At 44.8% G+C, this 17853-nt stretch overlaps 1 protein-coding gene across 1 annotated transcript in view; it reads right to left on the bottom strand.

Moving 5' to 3' along the window:
- Positions 1-15216, bottom strand: part of DENND6B (DENN domain containing 6B) — an 84122-nt gene extending 68906 nt beyond the window's left edge. The window contains 3 exon segments of the mRNA XM_029616865.1: positions 2272-2314; positions 4011-4049; positions 14697-15216. Coding sequence (XP_029472725.1) covers positions 2272-2314; positions 4011-4049; positions 14697-14858 — 244 coding nt within the window. The 5' untranslated portion in view covers positions 14859-15216.
- Positions 15217-17853: the final 2637 nt, after the last annotated feature.

A 17853-nucleotide genomic window follows, 5' to 3' on the forward strand; every position in this document is an offset into this window, starting at 1 on the left:
CAAACAGGTGGTCCGAGACTCGAATGTCGTTAGTGACCTCCAAGTAGCAAATTAGAGTGCGTTTGACATCCAGAGAACGAAGAGGACCCGGTTCCTCCACTGGGAAGGATGGGAGCTCTACCGTCTGATTCAGGTGAAAAGACGAAATGACTTTGGGTAGAAAGGAGGGCACTGTGCATAGTGACACCCCGGTGTCTGTGAAACGGAGGTAGGGTTCCCGACAAGAGAGCGCTTGGAGTTCCGAAATGCGGCGTCCGGAACAGATTGCCACCAGGAAAACTGTCTTGAGTGTGATATCTTTGATGGTGGCGTTGCGTTGAGGCTCGAAGGGAGGTCCCGCCAGAGTCCTAAGGACCAGATTAAGACTCCAAGAAGGGAACGGATACCTAACCAGGGGCCGTAGATGCTTCGCCCCTTTGAGGAAACGGACGCTATCCGGCTGACCCAAGAGAGAAGAATGGTCTGCGTACTGAAGGAGCGAACCCAGAGCAGCAACTTGTACTTGTAAGGAATTGTAGGAGAGTCCTTTATCCAATCCGTCTTGAAGGAATGCCAGAATCTGAGGAACCGAGGCCCTCGAGGTTGAGTATCATGCGCTGTGCACCAAGCCTCAAAGACCTTCCAGACCCTCATGTAGGCGGCCGAAGTCGAAGTCTTCCTGGCCTTGAGGAGAGTCGAGACTACTGCATCAGGGTATACTTTGCGCCGGAGGTGGCACCATTCAAAAGCCAGGCTGCAAGACAGAAGCATTCTGCCTGATCGAATAATACTGGCCCCTGATGGAGCAATTGAGGAAGATGGCCCAACCGGATCGGGCCGTCCACGGCCAGATGGAGCAGATCTGCGAACCAAGGGCGACGTGGCCACTCGGGAGCCACCAGAATGACGGGACCCCGATGGAGCTCTATTCTCCGAATGACCTTGCCCACCAGAGGCCATGGGGGAAAGGCATAGAGTAGAAGGTGGTCTGGCCAAGGGAGCACTAAAGCGTCTACTCCTTCTGCCCTGCGCTCTCACCTGCGGCTGAAGAACCGAGCTGCTTTGGTGTTGAGAGACATCGCCATTAGGTCCAGGTGGGGCGACCCCCAGCGATGAATGAGAAGTTGTATTGCTTCGTCGGAGAACGACCACTCTCCAGGGTCCAGTTGCTGACGACTCAGGTAGTCGGCCTGAATGTTGTCTACGCCCGCAATGTGCGACGCCCAGATATGAAAATGAAAACGGCTGGCTCCAGGGCACGCCCTTCCCCCCCCAGCCAGACCTCTACCACCACCCTCTCACCACACCCAGAAGCTCCCAAACTCCTCAAAGCCCAGCCAGGAGGCAGTGGACTGTGTTCCTAGCCACGTCCAGCATCGCTGGTATATTATGTTACTGACGTCGCTATCGTGGCTGGAAGTGCAGTAAGAGAGTCTCTGCCTCCTGGAAGGGCCCCAGAGCCAGCTGTTTCATTTTTATATCGGGGGGGGGGGGGGGGAGTGGTCCCTCATGCTGCTATAGTGGCAAGACTGGTTTAATTATTTGGGGGGTTGGGGAGGACAATGTTAGACACTAACATTTTTGTGAATTATTTTGGTGGGTGGGGGATTGTGCCTGTGTCAGTGGGTTTTTGGTTTGGTTTTTTTTGTGACTTAAGCAGCTATATTTCAATAAAGCCAATTAGGTCTAAAGTAATCCGGATAAACTTACCCAGATAACACTCAGCAATACAGCTAAAGTTATCTACTGACTATTTGACTAAAAGTTATCCAGGGATCTTTTCCTGGAGAACTTTGCTGCTCACTGAGAGTTTTAAGTTTTTTTGTTTGTTTGTTTCCCCTTTTTCTTTTCTGGTGTTTTATTTGTGATTTCCAGTCCTGCTACTTTCCCTCAATCACTTTTTTCAGATGCAGCAATCTACGACCATTTTTTTTGAGGCAGAAATCAAACTGGACTCACAGCTGAATTAGGACAGGACTAAGAAGGGTGGGAGCAGCGATCCTGCTACACCATGCCCAGGCCCAATATCTCAGAGACAGAAGACCTGAAGGGCAGTTCCTCTAAGGCTTTTCCCAACCCCGGGAGCTCCAAAGAAGCAAGATCTGAGACATTACTTTTCTCAGACATTCTCCAGTGATGCCATAGAAGGAAGGTGACATTTGCAGACAGAAGACCTGAGAAATGGTTCCTCTTGGGGAGTCTCCAAGAGTCGTGTTGTTACATTGCTACCCACAGCCTACGATGTAAGAGAATTAATGAGGTACTGTCCAAGCCGCTGTGATGATTACATACCTGAGTAGGAATCTGGAAAGGACAAGTAGCAGATGCTAGTTTTCTACAAGAAACAAGAAAAGTCAGTGAGGTGATGAGAGGCCCTTTCTGGAGATCATTCTAAACAAGGACACGTGATAATGGACCATTACAAGCTCTCTCTAAAGCCCACGGTCATAGGCTGGGTGCCCTTGCACTGCAGGAGTGTGCTAAAAATCCTCTGGTCATACGTCTTGTACGTTACTTTACTTAGCAAGGAGCCTGTGTACTAATGGTGTTATCATCTGCTAACATCCATGTACTAAGGCCATTAACATGTGCTATTTCCATACATGTTAGCATTACTACAGGTGCTCCACTGGTAACATCCACATTCAGAACAGTTGCATAAATAAATAAAAAACTGAAATGGCCTCATTAGATATTAACACGACATATTATCCAGAATTAACATTTTTGAGGCCTACTAATGCTGCAAAGTTAGCTACATCTTTGGAGGTATATTTAACTTAGCAGCCTTACCAGGGCCTTCCAGGACTGAACCCTCCCCCCCTGTTCTTCCAAGTCCCTTCTCTCTTTCTTTTCCTTCTGCTCCCTCCACTGAAAACAAAATTGGGCCTTCCAAGCCCTCATCCCCCTATTTGCTTCAGAATCCAGATTCTCTTCCAAAGTGTTGGTAAATTCTTCACTGGGAGGAGGAAATCAGTTTCCCTCCTTTTGGCAGTGGTGCTACCATTAAAATGGCACCACTGCCTCAGTGTGCAAGTCATGGGGTTAACAGTGCCATTCTGAATGTAAAGGATTTATGTGACACTTTAATAGATAATGAAGAAACCAAACGAACAGTGGGAGTGAATATTTTCACAAGAAAAAACTGAAAGCATACTAGGTAGAATTAATTATTACCTACAGAACAGGGGAGAGATTTAGATTATATCAAACACCTGAATTATAATCTTAAATCCCAATTTAACAAAAACATCAGATTGTTTATAGTGCAAACAATTTTTCAAAGTTATTAAATCTCAAAGATGTGAAAGAAACCCCCTGTACTCTAGGCTTCATATAGTGCAATAGGTGAACACATCAAGAATTGTACTTCCTAGCAGGGGTGGTTCTATAATGAGGCAGGGTCAGGCAGAATTTTGAGGCGGCAAAAAAAGTCTCTCTCAGAATGCCACTGTGGTGTCTGCCTCACACTGCCTGCTCCTGCCGCGGCTGCTGACCCAGAGTGGAGTGACAAGAATGAGAAGAGGCTCCACGTGAGAGAGGAAACGTGTGTGTGTGTGTGTCAGCTAACTTTGGGGGCGGGGATGCAACTTCTGAGTGTTTATGAGGGAGTGTGTGTGTTTTCCATGTGTGTATGGAAGAGGGAGAGAAGTGAATGTGTGCATGGAAAAGGGAGGGGGTGGGGCGAGAGGGGGAGGCACCATCTCATCCCTCACCTCAGGCAGCAGATTGCCTTGAGCCGCCCCTACTTCCCAGCTCAAATCAATAGCAAGTCAAAATTCCAGGGTCCCTCTTCAAAAATGTTAAGTTATTATATAAAATATTGCAAGAAAAGAGAAAATAATTTGTATTTATCTGTAAAAAAAAATTGCTTCTGCCTTGCCATTAGTCAGTGCCTCCTGGCTGTCCCATAATCACATAATGCTGCCTGACAAATCACAGGGCTGGATTTGTTGCAACCATTTCTATATTCTGTTCTAGCACACCAGTGACACCTGGCTAAAATATAAGTCAGTTGAAAGGAACTGTACCTCTTTATCTGTGAGCCTGAGGTCATGGGGGTACACCAGCTGTTGAAGAAAAAGAGATGTGGTCAGTTCAGGTTTCCTGCTTTGGACTCAGATTTTATCCTCCCATTTAATCCAGGGAATAACATGTTCTGCTCCTCAACAGGCAGGGCATTAAACCCCTCCCCCATTTATTTTTACAAATTCTCAACCTTAATCAAAAAGCTAAGAAGGGCCCATCCATTTTATCCAAAAAAAAAAAAAAAAGGAAGCCAAGAAGCAAATATTTACACAACTTCATAGTCATGTCAGCTTTACAAAAGGTTGTTCTATGGGTACAAAATGAGAGAAAGACCTTGGTAAAACTAGGCCAGTCAAATGCCATTACTATGATGGCAAGAAGAGGAAGGGGGCTGTATAAGAGAAAAAAAACAGATAGCTAGTCAAGCCTATAGAAGTATACTGTAACTTACTTTTCTGCCTCTCAACACTTGTTTATCGTTCAAAGTTATCACTCCCCTTGTTTTATGTAGACCAGCATGATGTGATTTTATCATGAATGCCGGTATAAAAAAGCCTTAAATAAATAAATAAATAAATAAATAATATAACAAAACAAGCAGGAGTGGGCAATTCCAGTCCTCAAGGGCCACCGACTGGTTGGGTTTTCAGAATATCCCAAATGAATATGCACAAGATATTTGCATACAATAGAGGCAGTGTGCATGCAAATTTATCTCGTGCATATTCATTGTGAATATCCTGAAGACTCGACTGGCTGTGAGGTCCCCATGGCAGGCTCGGGAAGCCCAGAGTTACATGAAAATGGCAAGATGGAGCCACAATCAGTATCATCAGCTGAGAACAAAGTTACATCCATATTTTCTCATTCCGGTTCAGGGTAAATATGTTACTTATCATGGCACACTCTTTGAGAAGAGTAATGTGGTTTCCTTATAAAGTATTATTAACGCACAATAGTCTCAGTTCTGCAAAACTCTTGGGCCATGTAAATAAGAAAACTGCCAGGAGGTATTTACCTATGCTCAAAAACATATTTTTGCTTCTTCTGGGGATACTGGAATCAGTCCTATGGAGATTTACTACCGTGCATAGAATTTTGTAGAATAGATCTATAACGGGCTTTTGCTGCATAAGTTTGTTTACATACACAACATACAACAAAATTACAGAAGTATTTGTCATCAAGCATGTGATAAGAGTCCAAAGTTACTGTTTGACCCTTTATCTTGAAAATACATTGCCCTGATGTAGGTCCAGTGGTCTAATGGCTAGTCCTTGGGCTTACTGGGTGGGAATACTGGTTCCATTCCTTCCTCTCAAGCTGGGTGATGTTAGCACTTGTGTTACACTCCTCGCCCCAGTGGGCAAGTGCAATCAAGTATTGCTGTTAAGGTGAAATTCAGGGATCAATGGAAGCAGCTTTTGAACTGTAGTCCAGCAACTAGTAATCTGTCAAATCCATAACAGCAAGCCAAGTTGAAAGGAGCCACTCCAATATCATCTTCTACTTTTAATATTTAGGGGGCCAAAGAATTAAAGTATATTAGTGCTATCGATTGCAAGCAGTTAACATGCTTACACTTAGTCATGTGCATATTAAAGTGTGTTACTGACTGCAAGCTGTTAACACATGCAAACTAGTTTACAATAGTTTTAATCTGAAATCTATACTGAGGCAATGAAATGCAAAAATATGCAAAATAGCTCATTATCTATTAGCCAGCAAAGAAGTGCAGGTGTTAAAACATGTGAAATGCAACACAGACACATTAACCCCCTAAAACTTGGCTACATTTCAGAGGTTTTGTTAAATTTTAGTGATACCATCTGTAGTAATGCCTGCCTCACTTGCAACTCATTACACTGTTTGTGATAAACACCATTTTTACAAGTATTAACAGATGATGTTAAACTGTAGTTCAATGGTCCCTTAATTCTGTGCTTTTTAAACATTTCAGCTGTATTAAACTGTAATAGTGAATGCCTTTTAGAGTCATATGTGGCTCCCCATAATTAAGATCTGGAATTCATTGCCAGAGGATGTGGTGAAAGTTGTAAGTGTAGCTGCATTTAAAAAAGGTTTGGACAAATTCCTAGAGGAAAAATCCATAAACCATTATTAAGATGGATAAGCAGCATGGAATCTATCTACCCCTTGGGATTCTGCCAGGTACTTATGACCTGGATTGGCCACTGTTAGAAACAGGATACTGGGCTTGATGGATCTTTGGCCTGACCTACAGGCCGATACAGTACAGTGCACTCCGCATTTGGACACGCATTTTCAACGCGCTAGCTTTACCCCTTATTCAGTAAGGGGTAATAGCTCGTCGAAAACGTGCGTCCAACCCCCCGGAACCTAATAGCACCCGCAACATGCAAAATGCATGTTGATGGCCCTATTAGTTATTCCCGCGCGATTCACTAAGTAAAATGTGCAGCCAAGCCGCACATTTTACTTTCAGAAATTAGCGCCTACCCAAAGGTAGGCGTTAATTTCTGCCGGCACCGGGAAAGTGCACAGAAAAGCAGTAACAACTGCTTTTCTGTACACCCTCCGACTTAATATCATGGCGATATTAAGTCGGAGGTCCCAAAGTAAAAAGTAATTAAAAAAAAAAAATATATATATATATATATATATCAGCCCGTGGCGTGAAAACCAGACGCTCAATTTTGCTTGCGTCCGGTTTCCGAACTCGTGGCTGTCAGCGGGTTTGAGAACCGACGTCGGCAAAATTGAGCGTCGGCTGTCAAACTCACTGACAGCCGCTGCTCCTGTCAAAAATGAGGCGCTTGGGACGTGCTAGTGTCCCTAGCGCCTCCTTTTACCACAGGCCCTCATTTAAATAATCGTGCGCACAGGAGAGCGGGCGCTCGCCCGCGACTTTTACTGAATCGGCCTGCCAGTATGGCAAATCTTACGTACTTATGAGAGATGAATGGAAATGAAGGAAAAGACCATATATAGTAAAACAAAGAGGAAAAACTCCAAACATTTACAACCTGAAGAAAAGGGCGACATATCATGATACATAATCTCTACCTCTAAAACACTAGTGACACTCTTGAAACTTAACATAAAACATTGTCCAGGAAGCTGTGAAAGTTGCACTACCTCTCATATCACTTTCCCACTTAACTTGTAGGCATACCCGGCTACTTTAAAGACAGGACTTCTTGTTATTGTAACTGGTAAATATTCAGTTGGTTGCATTAGTCCACACTTTCCACTTGCTATGTCATATGCCTGGAACAGACTTCCTGAGTCGGTGCGTGCATCATGATTCCTCTCTGGCCATATTCAAATCCAGATTAAAACTCACCTATTTGACGCTGCTTTCAACTCCTAACCACTTCTCTTTAACAAAGATATTTCCTGTAGACTCTTGCTTGTCATGTATATTTTGATTATGTTCAGACTGTATTTATGATATGCGCTATGTAAATCGCTGCAAGCTATTGGCTAGCAGTGATTAATAAATGTAAAAGTAACAAAAGCCCTGACCAAATTATAGGCTCCATATTTGTATAGTGCTGCATATGTCTAGTAATGCTTTAGAAAGGATTATTATTATTAGTAGTAGTAGTAGTAGTAGTAGTAGTAGCAGCAGCAGCAGCAGCAGCAGAATCATGCTAAGCTGTTACTCGGTGATGTAGTCTGCACTACTCACTCAGGTATGGATATCTGCAGAAAGTGCACCACTACCTTGCATGGTTGGCTACAATCACCTTCCGCTGGGACTCATCAGCTGCCCTTTCATGTTCATTTCCTTTTGGGAAATTGTACCTTCTGGATAGCACTGGAATGAGCCTCGAGGACCTCAGGCTCACCATGATTGGATAACCCTGAGCACTGTTGATAGAGCTGTTCTAGACAACAGCTACCACAAAACAGCAGAAAGATTGCTGTACTGTAAGAAGAGGAAGGCAGACAATGCTGGCTCTCATTCTCTCTGGGTCCCTTTTAGGTGCTAGCCTTCAGCGCAGCAGGAAACTTGTATCAACAGTGTCCTTCATGGCTGACTGATTCAAGTGCTCACATTTCTTCATCTGTGCAATCAACCCTAGCGGCTTCCCAGCATCATGGTCCATTCACCTCTTCTGCTTCTAGAAAGGTCCAAACAGCTGCACTGAAAACACTGGATATAAGGAATCAGCGGTGCTGAAAAGGATCTCTGTGCTGTGGATGACGGAATACAAATGTCAGTGCAATGACAGACTGAAGCAAGCAATGAAATCAGAACACTTTGTTGCAAACTTTGGAGAAAAAAAAAAAAGGGAATGACATGCAGAAACTGTGCTGCTGTTCTACAGGTGTACAATATCCTATTGAGACCCTACGCAGAATATGGGGTAATAGGATATAGCGGTATCAGATACTAATGAGGCCCCACCTGGAGTACTGGGTACAATATCATGTTCTAAGGAGATCACTCCTGGCGTATAGGGTACATCTGTACCAGGTCCTAATAAGATCACTACTAAGAACATATATTTGTTTAAAACATTCGTAAAATGCAACGCATGAGGCCATTTTTGTTAGTTCCAAATGAAACAAATTGAAAATAACCTCCTATGAAAATACCTAAATAGTTTTGGGTATTTTTGTATTTGTGAATAAAAAAAAAAAAAAGGGGGGGGGGGGAGCCTCCAACTGAATTCAGATCTTGGAATGATACTGTTGCCATGGCCCTGCTTGGAAGCCTGGTCCCATTGCCAAGACCTAAGCCTACGTTTGAAGCCTGATCCCACTGCTGAGGCCTAGGCCTAGGCCCGATGCTGGGGCCTGGCCTAAGGCAGAACCTTGTTGCCAAGGCCTAGACCTGATGCTGGGTCCCATTGCCAAGACCTAGGCCCAAAGCCTGGTCCTATCATTGAGTCCTAGGCCTAGGTCCAAACCAGATCCCACAGCTGAGGTTTAGGCCCAATACTGGGGCCTGGCCCATACATAAAGATGGCGTCATCCGCTTGGGAGGAAGGTGCTGCATTGATGTCACTGTGGTGTGTCCTTTAAGTAGACCGGGTTGTTTTTCGGTGATAGAAGAAAGAACATGTTGGGTGGCCTGGTCCTAGGCCACGGCTAGCCTAGGCCTTGGCAAAGAGATTAGGCCTCAGGCCAGGCCCCAGCACTAGGCTTTGGGCCAGACCTAGGCTTTGGTAACTGGAACAGGCCTTGGTTTCAAGATTCAGGCTCCGGGATGGGCCCTTAGGCCGTATCCCAGTCCCAGACTGTTTGTTTTTTTCCATTTAAGTCAATGGGGCTCTATTGACTTCAATGGAAAACAAAAAAAAATGAATGGAATGAATACATGAACATTTTATTTTAGTTTATTATGAACCAAACAAAAGGAGGTGACCTACAAAACCTCTGCACATCTCTAATTACTATTGAAGAATGCAAAATAGTTTTAGTTTTCCTTTTCTAAAAGGGCCTGGACAAAACAAACAAGTACAGCAAAAAAAATTAAATGAAATTGGGAAATGGAGCATTTATTATGTGATGAAAGTTTGGGGCAAGCAGGAATGCTTCCCTTGGAGAAGAGGCAACAGAAATGACATGATTATTGATTCTAAATACTTCAGAGGTCAAATCTGTCAAAATGATTGTACTGGGAAAACAAGACAGAGCGTCAATTAAAATCAAAATTCCTTGTAGTAGCTTAAGGAAGAACTGTTTCATTCTTTGGATGATCAGGTAGTCGTATCTTCTGCCAGTGAGCTTGTGCATATTAGTAAACTGGATACTGTCCTGTGCACCCCAGATATCAATGATACACATTTTAATACATTAGGATCAGAGAGAACTAGAAACTAAATCTAATTGCCACAAAGTATTTTCTCAGCCTAGAAACAATGTTTTCATGTAACTATGACAGAAATCTGGCCCTCATTAACTACAATCTGCCTGCCATGGTAACCTCTGGAAAAAACATTACTTATCCTACAGTTTGTATGGCTTGCACAGCAGTACTTTTAGTTTTCTTAACCTAGTGGCTTCTGAGAGAAAGCTTATGCTTTGCTTAAAGTGTATTAGAAGCCCTACCAAGTCCGAATTTCATTGTAAAACAGCAGCTAATTGCACAAACATCCCATGCATGGCTTCTGCTGCTTCCATTCAAGAAAGGCGGGGGTAGCAACTACACAAGATGCAAATCAAAAGTGAGTCTTAAAGGGGGATGTGGGTAGGAGGACATATTAAACGGTTCCAATAATATATATGATAAAGTATGGTCTTCTTAAACTGAGCAGCGTTTTGAAGTTCCCATGTTAAAGAGAACCCAAGACTGTTGGGGATACTGGGAAACTGTAAGAGAAAAGCAGATGTTACAAGACCGTGGGGCTGGGAGAAAATGTGACAACATTTGGAGGTTGGTGAATGATACTACAAGGCCATGGGGTCAGAGGAGAAGGGCTGGGGATGGATGACATAAGCCAGTCAGAGAAGAATAGTATAAAAAGGGAAGATGATTTTCAAAGACAGGAAAATCTGTGGATACTTTTTGGCCACAGACTTTCCACACATTTCCAAAGCAAACACACACGAATACTTTTGCTTTGAAAATTCGCGGAAAGAATATGCACAAACTCCCCCAATCAAAGTTACATCTGCTTCTGGCATAGCATAACTTAAGTGTCTGGGTTTACACGCACACCTTTTAAAATCAAAAGGATGCATGGAAATCTGGACAGCACCCCAATTTTGCCCGCCCAAGACCACCTGTTTTTTTGCATGCACAGATGTGCGCTTACTTTTAGAAAGCAAAGACCAGCAAGTTTTCTAACAAGTTATTTATGCACAGGAAACCGCATTCCATGGGGTTATTGTCAAAAGCATTTATGCATGTGAGTGGGCTTTTGGCTCCAGGGGCTCTAGGTGTATAATTTGAGCAGAAGTCATATCACAGGCAATTTTACGCATACTGCGGAGAGGCATTGCAGGGGTGGGGAAATCATTTACGTACGTACTTTCACTTTTCAAAAGTATGCATGGAAATACTCGTGTGGGCATTTTTACCTGCTCTGTATGTATGCGTGCAAGTCCGCTGTGAAAATTAGGGCTGAAATCTGGCTGCACGTCAACTATTCTTTCCTCATCCTCAAGACTTGGATTCTCTCTCACCTTCCCTATAAATAAAGGGGGTCGATTTTAAAAGGTGCGCGCATCCATGTGCGCGTGGTTCCTGGCGCTCGCACATGGACGCGCCAATTTTATAACATGCGGGTGCCGGCGCGCACGTGATAAAATCTAATGGCCCCGAGCATGAGTGGGCAGCGCGCACTGGGGGAGGGAGGGGCGCAAATGTTTGCTAATTACATGCAGTGACGCAACTGGGCCTCCCCCAGTTCCCTCCCAGTCTGCTCCAATTAAAGAGTGGACTGGGAAGGAACTTCCCTACCCCCCTACCAAACCTTCCTCCCTATCTACTTAACTTTTTTTTTGTTGTTGTTTCATTACTTACTGCTCCTCTGCAGCAGAAGTAATCTGCGTGTGCCGGTCGGCTGCCGGCACGCGCTTCCTCGGGACAGCGTAGAATGGTGAAGTCCCGGCCCACTCCCCCTCTCCGAGGCCCATTCCCTTTGGAGAGGCCCGGCACTTGTGCACGTACTGGGGTTTACACGCATGGCCGGGCCTGTTTTAAAATGTGTGCAGCACGCGCAAGGCCCGGCCAAGTGCATAAATCCCGTTTTTTTACGCACGCAGGCCTTTGAAAATCCGGGCTAAAATGTTTACATAGCAGACCAACCCAGTGGCTCAGCAGCAAGTGCTGCGTACTCTCATATGAAAGGTTCCCTTGTTCTATCCCTGGATTGGGTCTTCTGCACCTCAGGTCAATCATGGCTGCTGCAAAGGCAAAGTTCACAGCTCGAGTTATGGCTGTTTCTAAGGGCAACACAGCATGACTGGATTTAGAGACCATAAAGCAGAGCTCCAGAGTGAGACGTGGTGCACGACCCCTGGCCTAGGACTAAACTGGCCATTGCAATGATAGGGTCTATTAAATTAGAGAAAACTCCTCAGGTAGTTGTGAATGAAGGTTCATGGTGCCACAAACCTAACAATGGTTCTAATTGAAAGACAAAGGAGAAAGGAAGAGCCACTGGTCCATAAAAGAGTTACATTGTAAAGCTATGGTGCTACTGTTAACTATTTGGTTACTGTAAATGCCCATTTTAATTTGTGAGGTTATTTGTATTTTAATGTTGTACATCACCAAGAAAGTGGTTTAGAAATAATGTGAAATAAATAAATAAAAGCAGACAGGGATCTTAATTAGATAAAAGTTTCTATACAAAGTTAGGACTAAATGGCCAGTTTTCCCAATGGAGAAAGGTAAGTAAGTAGCCGAGTACCTCAGGGATTTGCACAGAGACTGGTGTTGGTTAACGTAGTCATAAACGATCGGGGAAAAGGGTGCAGTGAGTGAGGTGATCAAATCTGCAGATGACAAAATAACTTAAAGTAGCTAAAACACAAGTAGATAGTGAAGAGCTGTAGAGGGACCTTGCGAGATTGGGGAACTGGGCATCTAAATGGTAGAGGACATTTAATGAGGAAAAGTGCAAAATGAAGCACAGAGAGAAAAATAATCCTAACTCTAGGTTCACAATGCTGGGTTCCATATTAAGAATTGCCACCCAGGAAAAAGACAATTCATTATTGAAATCCTCAGCTCAGTGTGCAGCTATGCTAGATGTCTGACCACATCCTTCCGCAACAAATGTCACAGCTTGATTTTGCATGGAGTGAAGAAATATTTTTTCAGATTTGTTTTAAATCTGCTACCCATTAGTTTGATGGCATGACCCCTAGTTCTAGTACCGTTTGATAGTGGACATAATTGTTCCCTATTAACCTGAACCGCACCACTCATGATTTTATAAAACTTTATCATATCCCTTCTCAGTTGTTTCTTCCTCAAGCTAAAGAGCCATAACCTGTTTAGTCTTTCTTCACAAGGAAGTGGTTTCATGCCCTTTATCATTTTTGTTGCTCTTCTATGTAGTTTTTCTAATTCCACTGTATCTTCTTTTTGAGATGGGTGACCAGAACTGCACACAATACTCAAGATACAGTTGCACTACAGATCTATACAGCAGCATTGATATTCTCAGTTTTATTCACTATTCGTTTCCTAATGTAACGCCCCCTTGACCGCTTACCTCTCATTCTTGGCACCTCCTGCCACCCCAGGAAACAAATGGGACTGTGAACAAGGCTGGCAGTATGTAGAAATATATACAGGTTTATTAGACTATACAAGTAGGATGTCAAGCAGCACACATCTGGTGGTTAGTAATCTAATCTCAGTCTACACAACTATATACATTTCTACAAAGTAGCAAGAACTTTTAATATTTGTCAATTTGGGGTTGTTGGCCCTGGCAGTATATCACCTAAAGGACCTTTCACGTTCCCGCTTAGTTAAGTATTATTATTATTATTATCCTCCACCCATTCCGCCAAGTGTCACCCATGTGAAAAGAAACAACTAGGCAACCCATCTCTCAGAGTGCCACTGGGGTCCTCTTGCTGAAATGTAGGACAGGTCAATCTTCACATCTGCTGCTGGGGTCCCCCCATTAAAAGATAGAAGAGAAAATATTTGGCTTGTTGACCTTCACTTTTTTTTTTTTCCCCCCCCTTAGTAGAATAGCTATCACTAGACTCATTATTCATCAAACACTCCAACCTGGATAAATCACTCACTCTAGAAAAAGTTGCTTTCTTTATCTATTATCTGAGCCTGTATGGGCCACTCATAAGCCAAAAGGCCAAGCTGCAGGCAGTACCACACATAAGTGCCTGCCTGGCCATCTCAGTACCCATGTGTCTGAATACCGTTGGTAGTCAGGGTGAAAATTGGTTTGCTTCCAAAGCATGTTTTCCAGTACATTTCTCTCATAAATCCCTTTCCCAGTCATGGTTCTGTCATTTAGAAGTTTGAATCATCTGATTTTTTAGTGATATTTCCTACAAATTTTCCACCAGAAGTCAAAGGGACTGTGACATGCAAATCCCCTACCTGAATATTTGACTAATCTATTCTATGGTCAGTTAAGTACCTTCACACCAAGGGGTCTGTGTGTACTGGGCTGGTGTCTCATGTTACACAGCTGCACTGTCCTCCCCCTTTTTTTTTCTACAGTTCACTTAAATGGTAGCATGCTCAAACCTCCATCTCCTGTGTGTGTGGGAGTTTACAAATAATTCCTTTTTTTGGACCACTGCTGCACACTGAGTTGAGGATTTCAAAAGTATTGTCAGTAAGGACTCTGGGGTCCTTTTCCTGAGTGGACAGATTCCTGACATTTAATATGGAACCCAGCATTGTGCAACTATATAATTAGGAAAAGAAAAATCCTATGTGCATCATTTTGCATTTGGCCACATTCATTTATGTAGATGCCTAGTTCTCCAGCTTAGCAACGTTCTCCTGCAGTTCCTCACAGTGTTGTGTTTTAACTGCTTGTGTCATCTGCAGATATTTTCGGCTCATTTGCTGTTCCCTATTCCAGATCGTTAATTTAAGTTAAACAAAACTGTTAGCAGTATAAACCCCTGGAGCACTCCACTTTCCATTGGGAACACTGACCCTTTAGTCCTACTCTTTGTTTACTTTTAACCAGTTACCAAACCACAAACCTTTCCTCCTATACCGCACACCATCCCCTCCCACTCACCTCCATGGCCTGTCCAAGCTCCAAGTCGAAGGTGACCACGCAGACACACTCCAGCCAGGCGGAGAATCTGGCCCAGGGCAGGCGGGAGGACGTGGGGGTGCAGGCATCGCCGTACCCCCGGGCTCTCCTGCGGGAATCTCCGCTGCTGGATACCAGCTCCATTCTCCTAGCACCCAGGATGCAGCGGACCCAGGACCAGGCCCGCGGGCTGCCTGACAGCAGCCGAGCTTAACTGTGAATAGGGGAGCCAAAAATGTGATTCTGTTCTGCAAAAAGCAACAAAGTCTGACGGTAAGACAATGGGAAACCGCATGCACCAGAGGCTGACAGCCCAGCCCGAAAACAGTAAGGTCGAAGGAGCTGTTAAAGGAGGCATGGACTTGCAACCGGAGAAAGAGAGTCACTATACAGGGAGTGTGCACGGCCCCTTTAAATCTCCGTTGCTATGGGGCGCGTAAGTAATAGCAACAGGCTGAATTCAGCGCTTGCTGAAAGAGTCAGAGAGGACTGAAGTAAAATGGCAGCCGCTGGGGGGCGGGGAGTGTGAGAAGTGGGTCAACCTTCAGGTGTGTTAAAGGGGAAAAAAAACAAAAAACACGGAACAAGGGCGCAAGGAGGAGACTACAATTTTAACAGGTACTGGCGAACCAGGAAAGGTGAAAAGGACACAGGGGTCCTGAATAGAAGCGACCAGGTATACCTGATGGTTTTGGTTTTTTTTTAACGTGTTAAAAGAAGTCAGTTTGCCATTAACAGAAGGAAGAGAACCGAAAAAATTCAGGAGGGTGCAGATCGAGTCAAATCAACATGACAATTAAGTTAAAAAAAAACAAACACAAACTGGACAGGCAGGTCCTCGACAGCTATAACAAAACAGGACCCCCCTGCTCGCACAGAAAATAAGTTACCATTGAAATGAACAGAGCAATGGTGAAGGCGTGTAATTTTAGAATAAAAGCGCGTTTTAGGAGCTGCGGCAAAGGACTTTTATGGGCTTTCCAGAAAGGGGTCGCAGAAGTTTCTTCCGAAGAAGGGGAGCAGTTTTTAAGAGGGACATTTTCAGCGCGCGCAGACCACCCACACACCCCTGAGCCCCTCCCTCCTGTCTCATACTCAGCATCCCCCACCCTGACTCTCACCCCCTCTCACGCCTGCTGGAAAATACATGGCCTCACGGAGCACATTTAAGACTAATCAGAGAAAATTCTTTTTCACTCAACAGCACAATTAAGTTCTGGAATTTGTTGCCAGAAGATGTGGTTAGTTCAGTTAGTGTAGCTGGGTTCAAAAAAGGTTTAATTAATCAAGTTTACTTACAGGCCGATACAGTAAAGTCCGCGGGAGAGCGGGCGACTCTCCTATGCGCACGATTCTGTATTTAAATGAGGCCCGGTGGCAAAAACAGGCAAAGGGAGGCGTCCCTAGCGCCTCCTTTTGGACCGGAGCGGTGGCTGTCAGCGGGTTTGACAGCAGATGCTCAATTTTGCCGGCGTCATTTCTCGAGCCTGCTGATAGCCACGGGCTCGGAAACCGGACGCCGGCAAAATTGAGTGTCCGGTTTTTGACCCGACAGCCGTGGGCCGACTTCAAATTTACTTATTTATTTATTTTACTTTTTTTACCCTTCGGGACCTCCGACTTAATATCGCCATGATATTAAGTCGGAGGTCCCGAAGGGTAAAAAAAGTAAAATAAATGTTGATGGTCCTATTAGGTATTCCTGCGCGATTCAGAAAACAAAATGTGCAGCCAAGGGGGCACCGGGAAAGTGGAGCCAATGCGATGGTGGAGGGATCAGGCAGCGGCAGGTCTATGCATGTGTCTCTTTCCCGGTGCCCCCTTGGCTGCACATTTTGTTTTCTGAATCGCGCAGGAATACCTAATAGGACCATCAACATGAATTTGCATGTTGCGGGCACTATTAGGTTCGGGGGATTGGACGCGCAATTTTGGCCCCTTGCTGAATAAGGGGTAACCCTAGCGCATCGAAAGCGCGCATCCAATGGCGGGTTAACAGTGCGCTCCATCAGAGCGCACTGTACTGTATTGGCCCGCTAGGGAATAACCACTGCTATTAATTGCATCAGTAGCATGGGATCTTCTTAGTGTTTGGGTAATTGCCAGGTTCTTGTGGCCTAGTTTGGCCACTGTTGGAAACAGGATGCTGGGCTTGATGGACCCTTGGTCTGACCCAGCATGGCAATTTCTTATGTTCTTATGACCTCTGGGAGGAAAGAGGAGTTAGATAGCCTATGTTTGCATTGCTGACTTTAGGAAGATGGAATTCATCACTTTTCTGTACTTTTCCCCCTACCAGCATTTATCCCTCCTCATGCTTCCTAGTATGCAACTTCCTCATTTTCCCAACATTCACCCCAGCCCAAGAATTCACATCTCCTTAACATTTTCAGGCCAATACAGTACAGTGCGCTCGGACGGAGTGCACTGTTAGCCTGCTCTTGGACATGCGTTTTCCCTTACCCCTTATTCAGTAAGGGGAGGAAAACGCGCGGCCCACCCGCGGCACCTAATAGCACCCTCAACATTCAAATGCATGTTGATGGCCCTATTAGGTATGCGCGCAGGATACAGTAAGTAAAATGTGCAGCCAAGCCGCACATTTTACTCTAAGAAATTAGCGCCTACCCAAACGTAGGCGCTAGTTTCTGCCGGCACCGGGAAAGTGCACAGAAAAGCAGTAAAAACTGCTTTTCTGTGCACCCTCCGACTTAATATCATAGCGATATTGTCGGAGGTCCCGAAAAAAAGTAAAAAAAAAAAAAGAAGAAAACATTTAAAATGGGCCGGCGGCTGTCGGGCCGAAAACCGGACGCTCAATTTTGCCGGTGTCCGGTTTCCGAGCCCGTGGCTGTCAGCGGGCTCGAGAACCGACGCCGGCAAAATTGAGCATCGGCTGTCAAACCCGCTGACAGCCGCCTCTTTTTACCGCCGGGCCTAATTTAAATACATTTTTTTACTGTATCGCGCGCACAGGAGAGTGTCCTGTGCGCGCGCCGGGAGAGCGGGCACTCGCCCGCTCTCCCGCATTTTTTATTGTATCGGCCCGTTTGTTAGATGCTGAGGGGGGGGGGGTTGCCAAGCTACCACCTTTTTCCTTACACCTCACACCTCTCTACCCTACAGCTCTTTGACCCCC

This window comes from Rhinatrema bivittatum, chromosome 9, assembly GCF_901001135.1.
Source record: "Rhinatrema bivittatum chromosome 9, aRhiBiv1.1, whole genome shotgun sequence".
NCBI lineage: Eukaryota > Metazoa > Chordata > Amphibia > Gymnophiona > Rhinatrematidae > Rhinatrema > Rhinatrema bivittatum.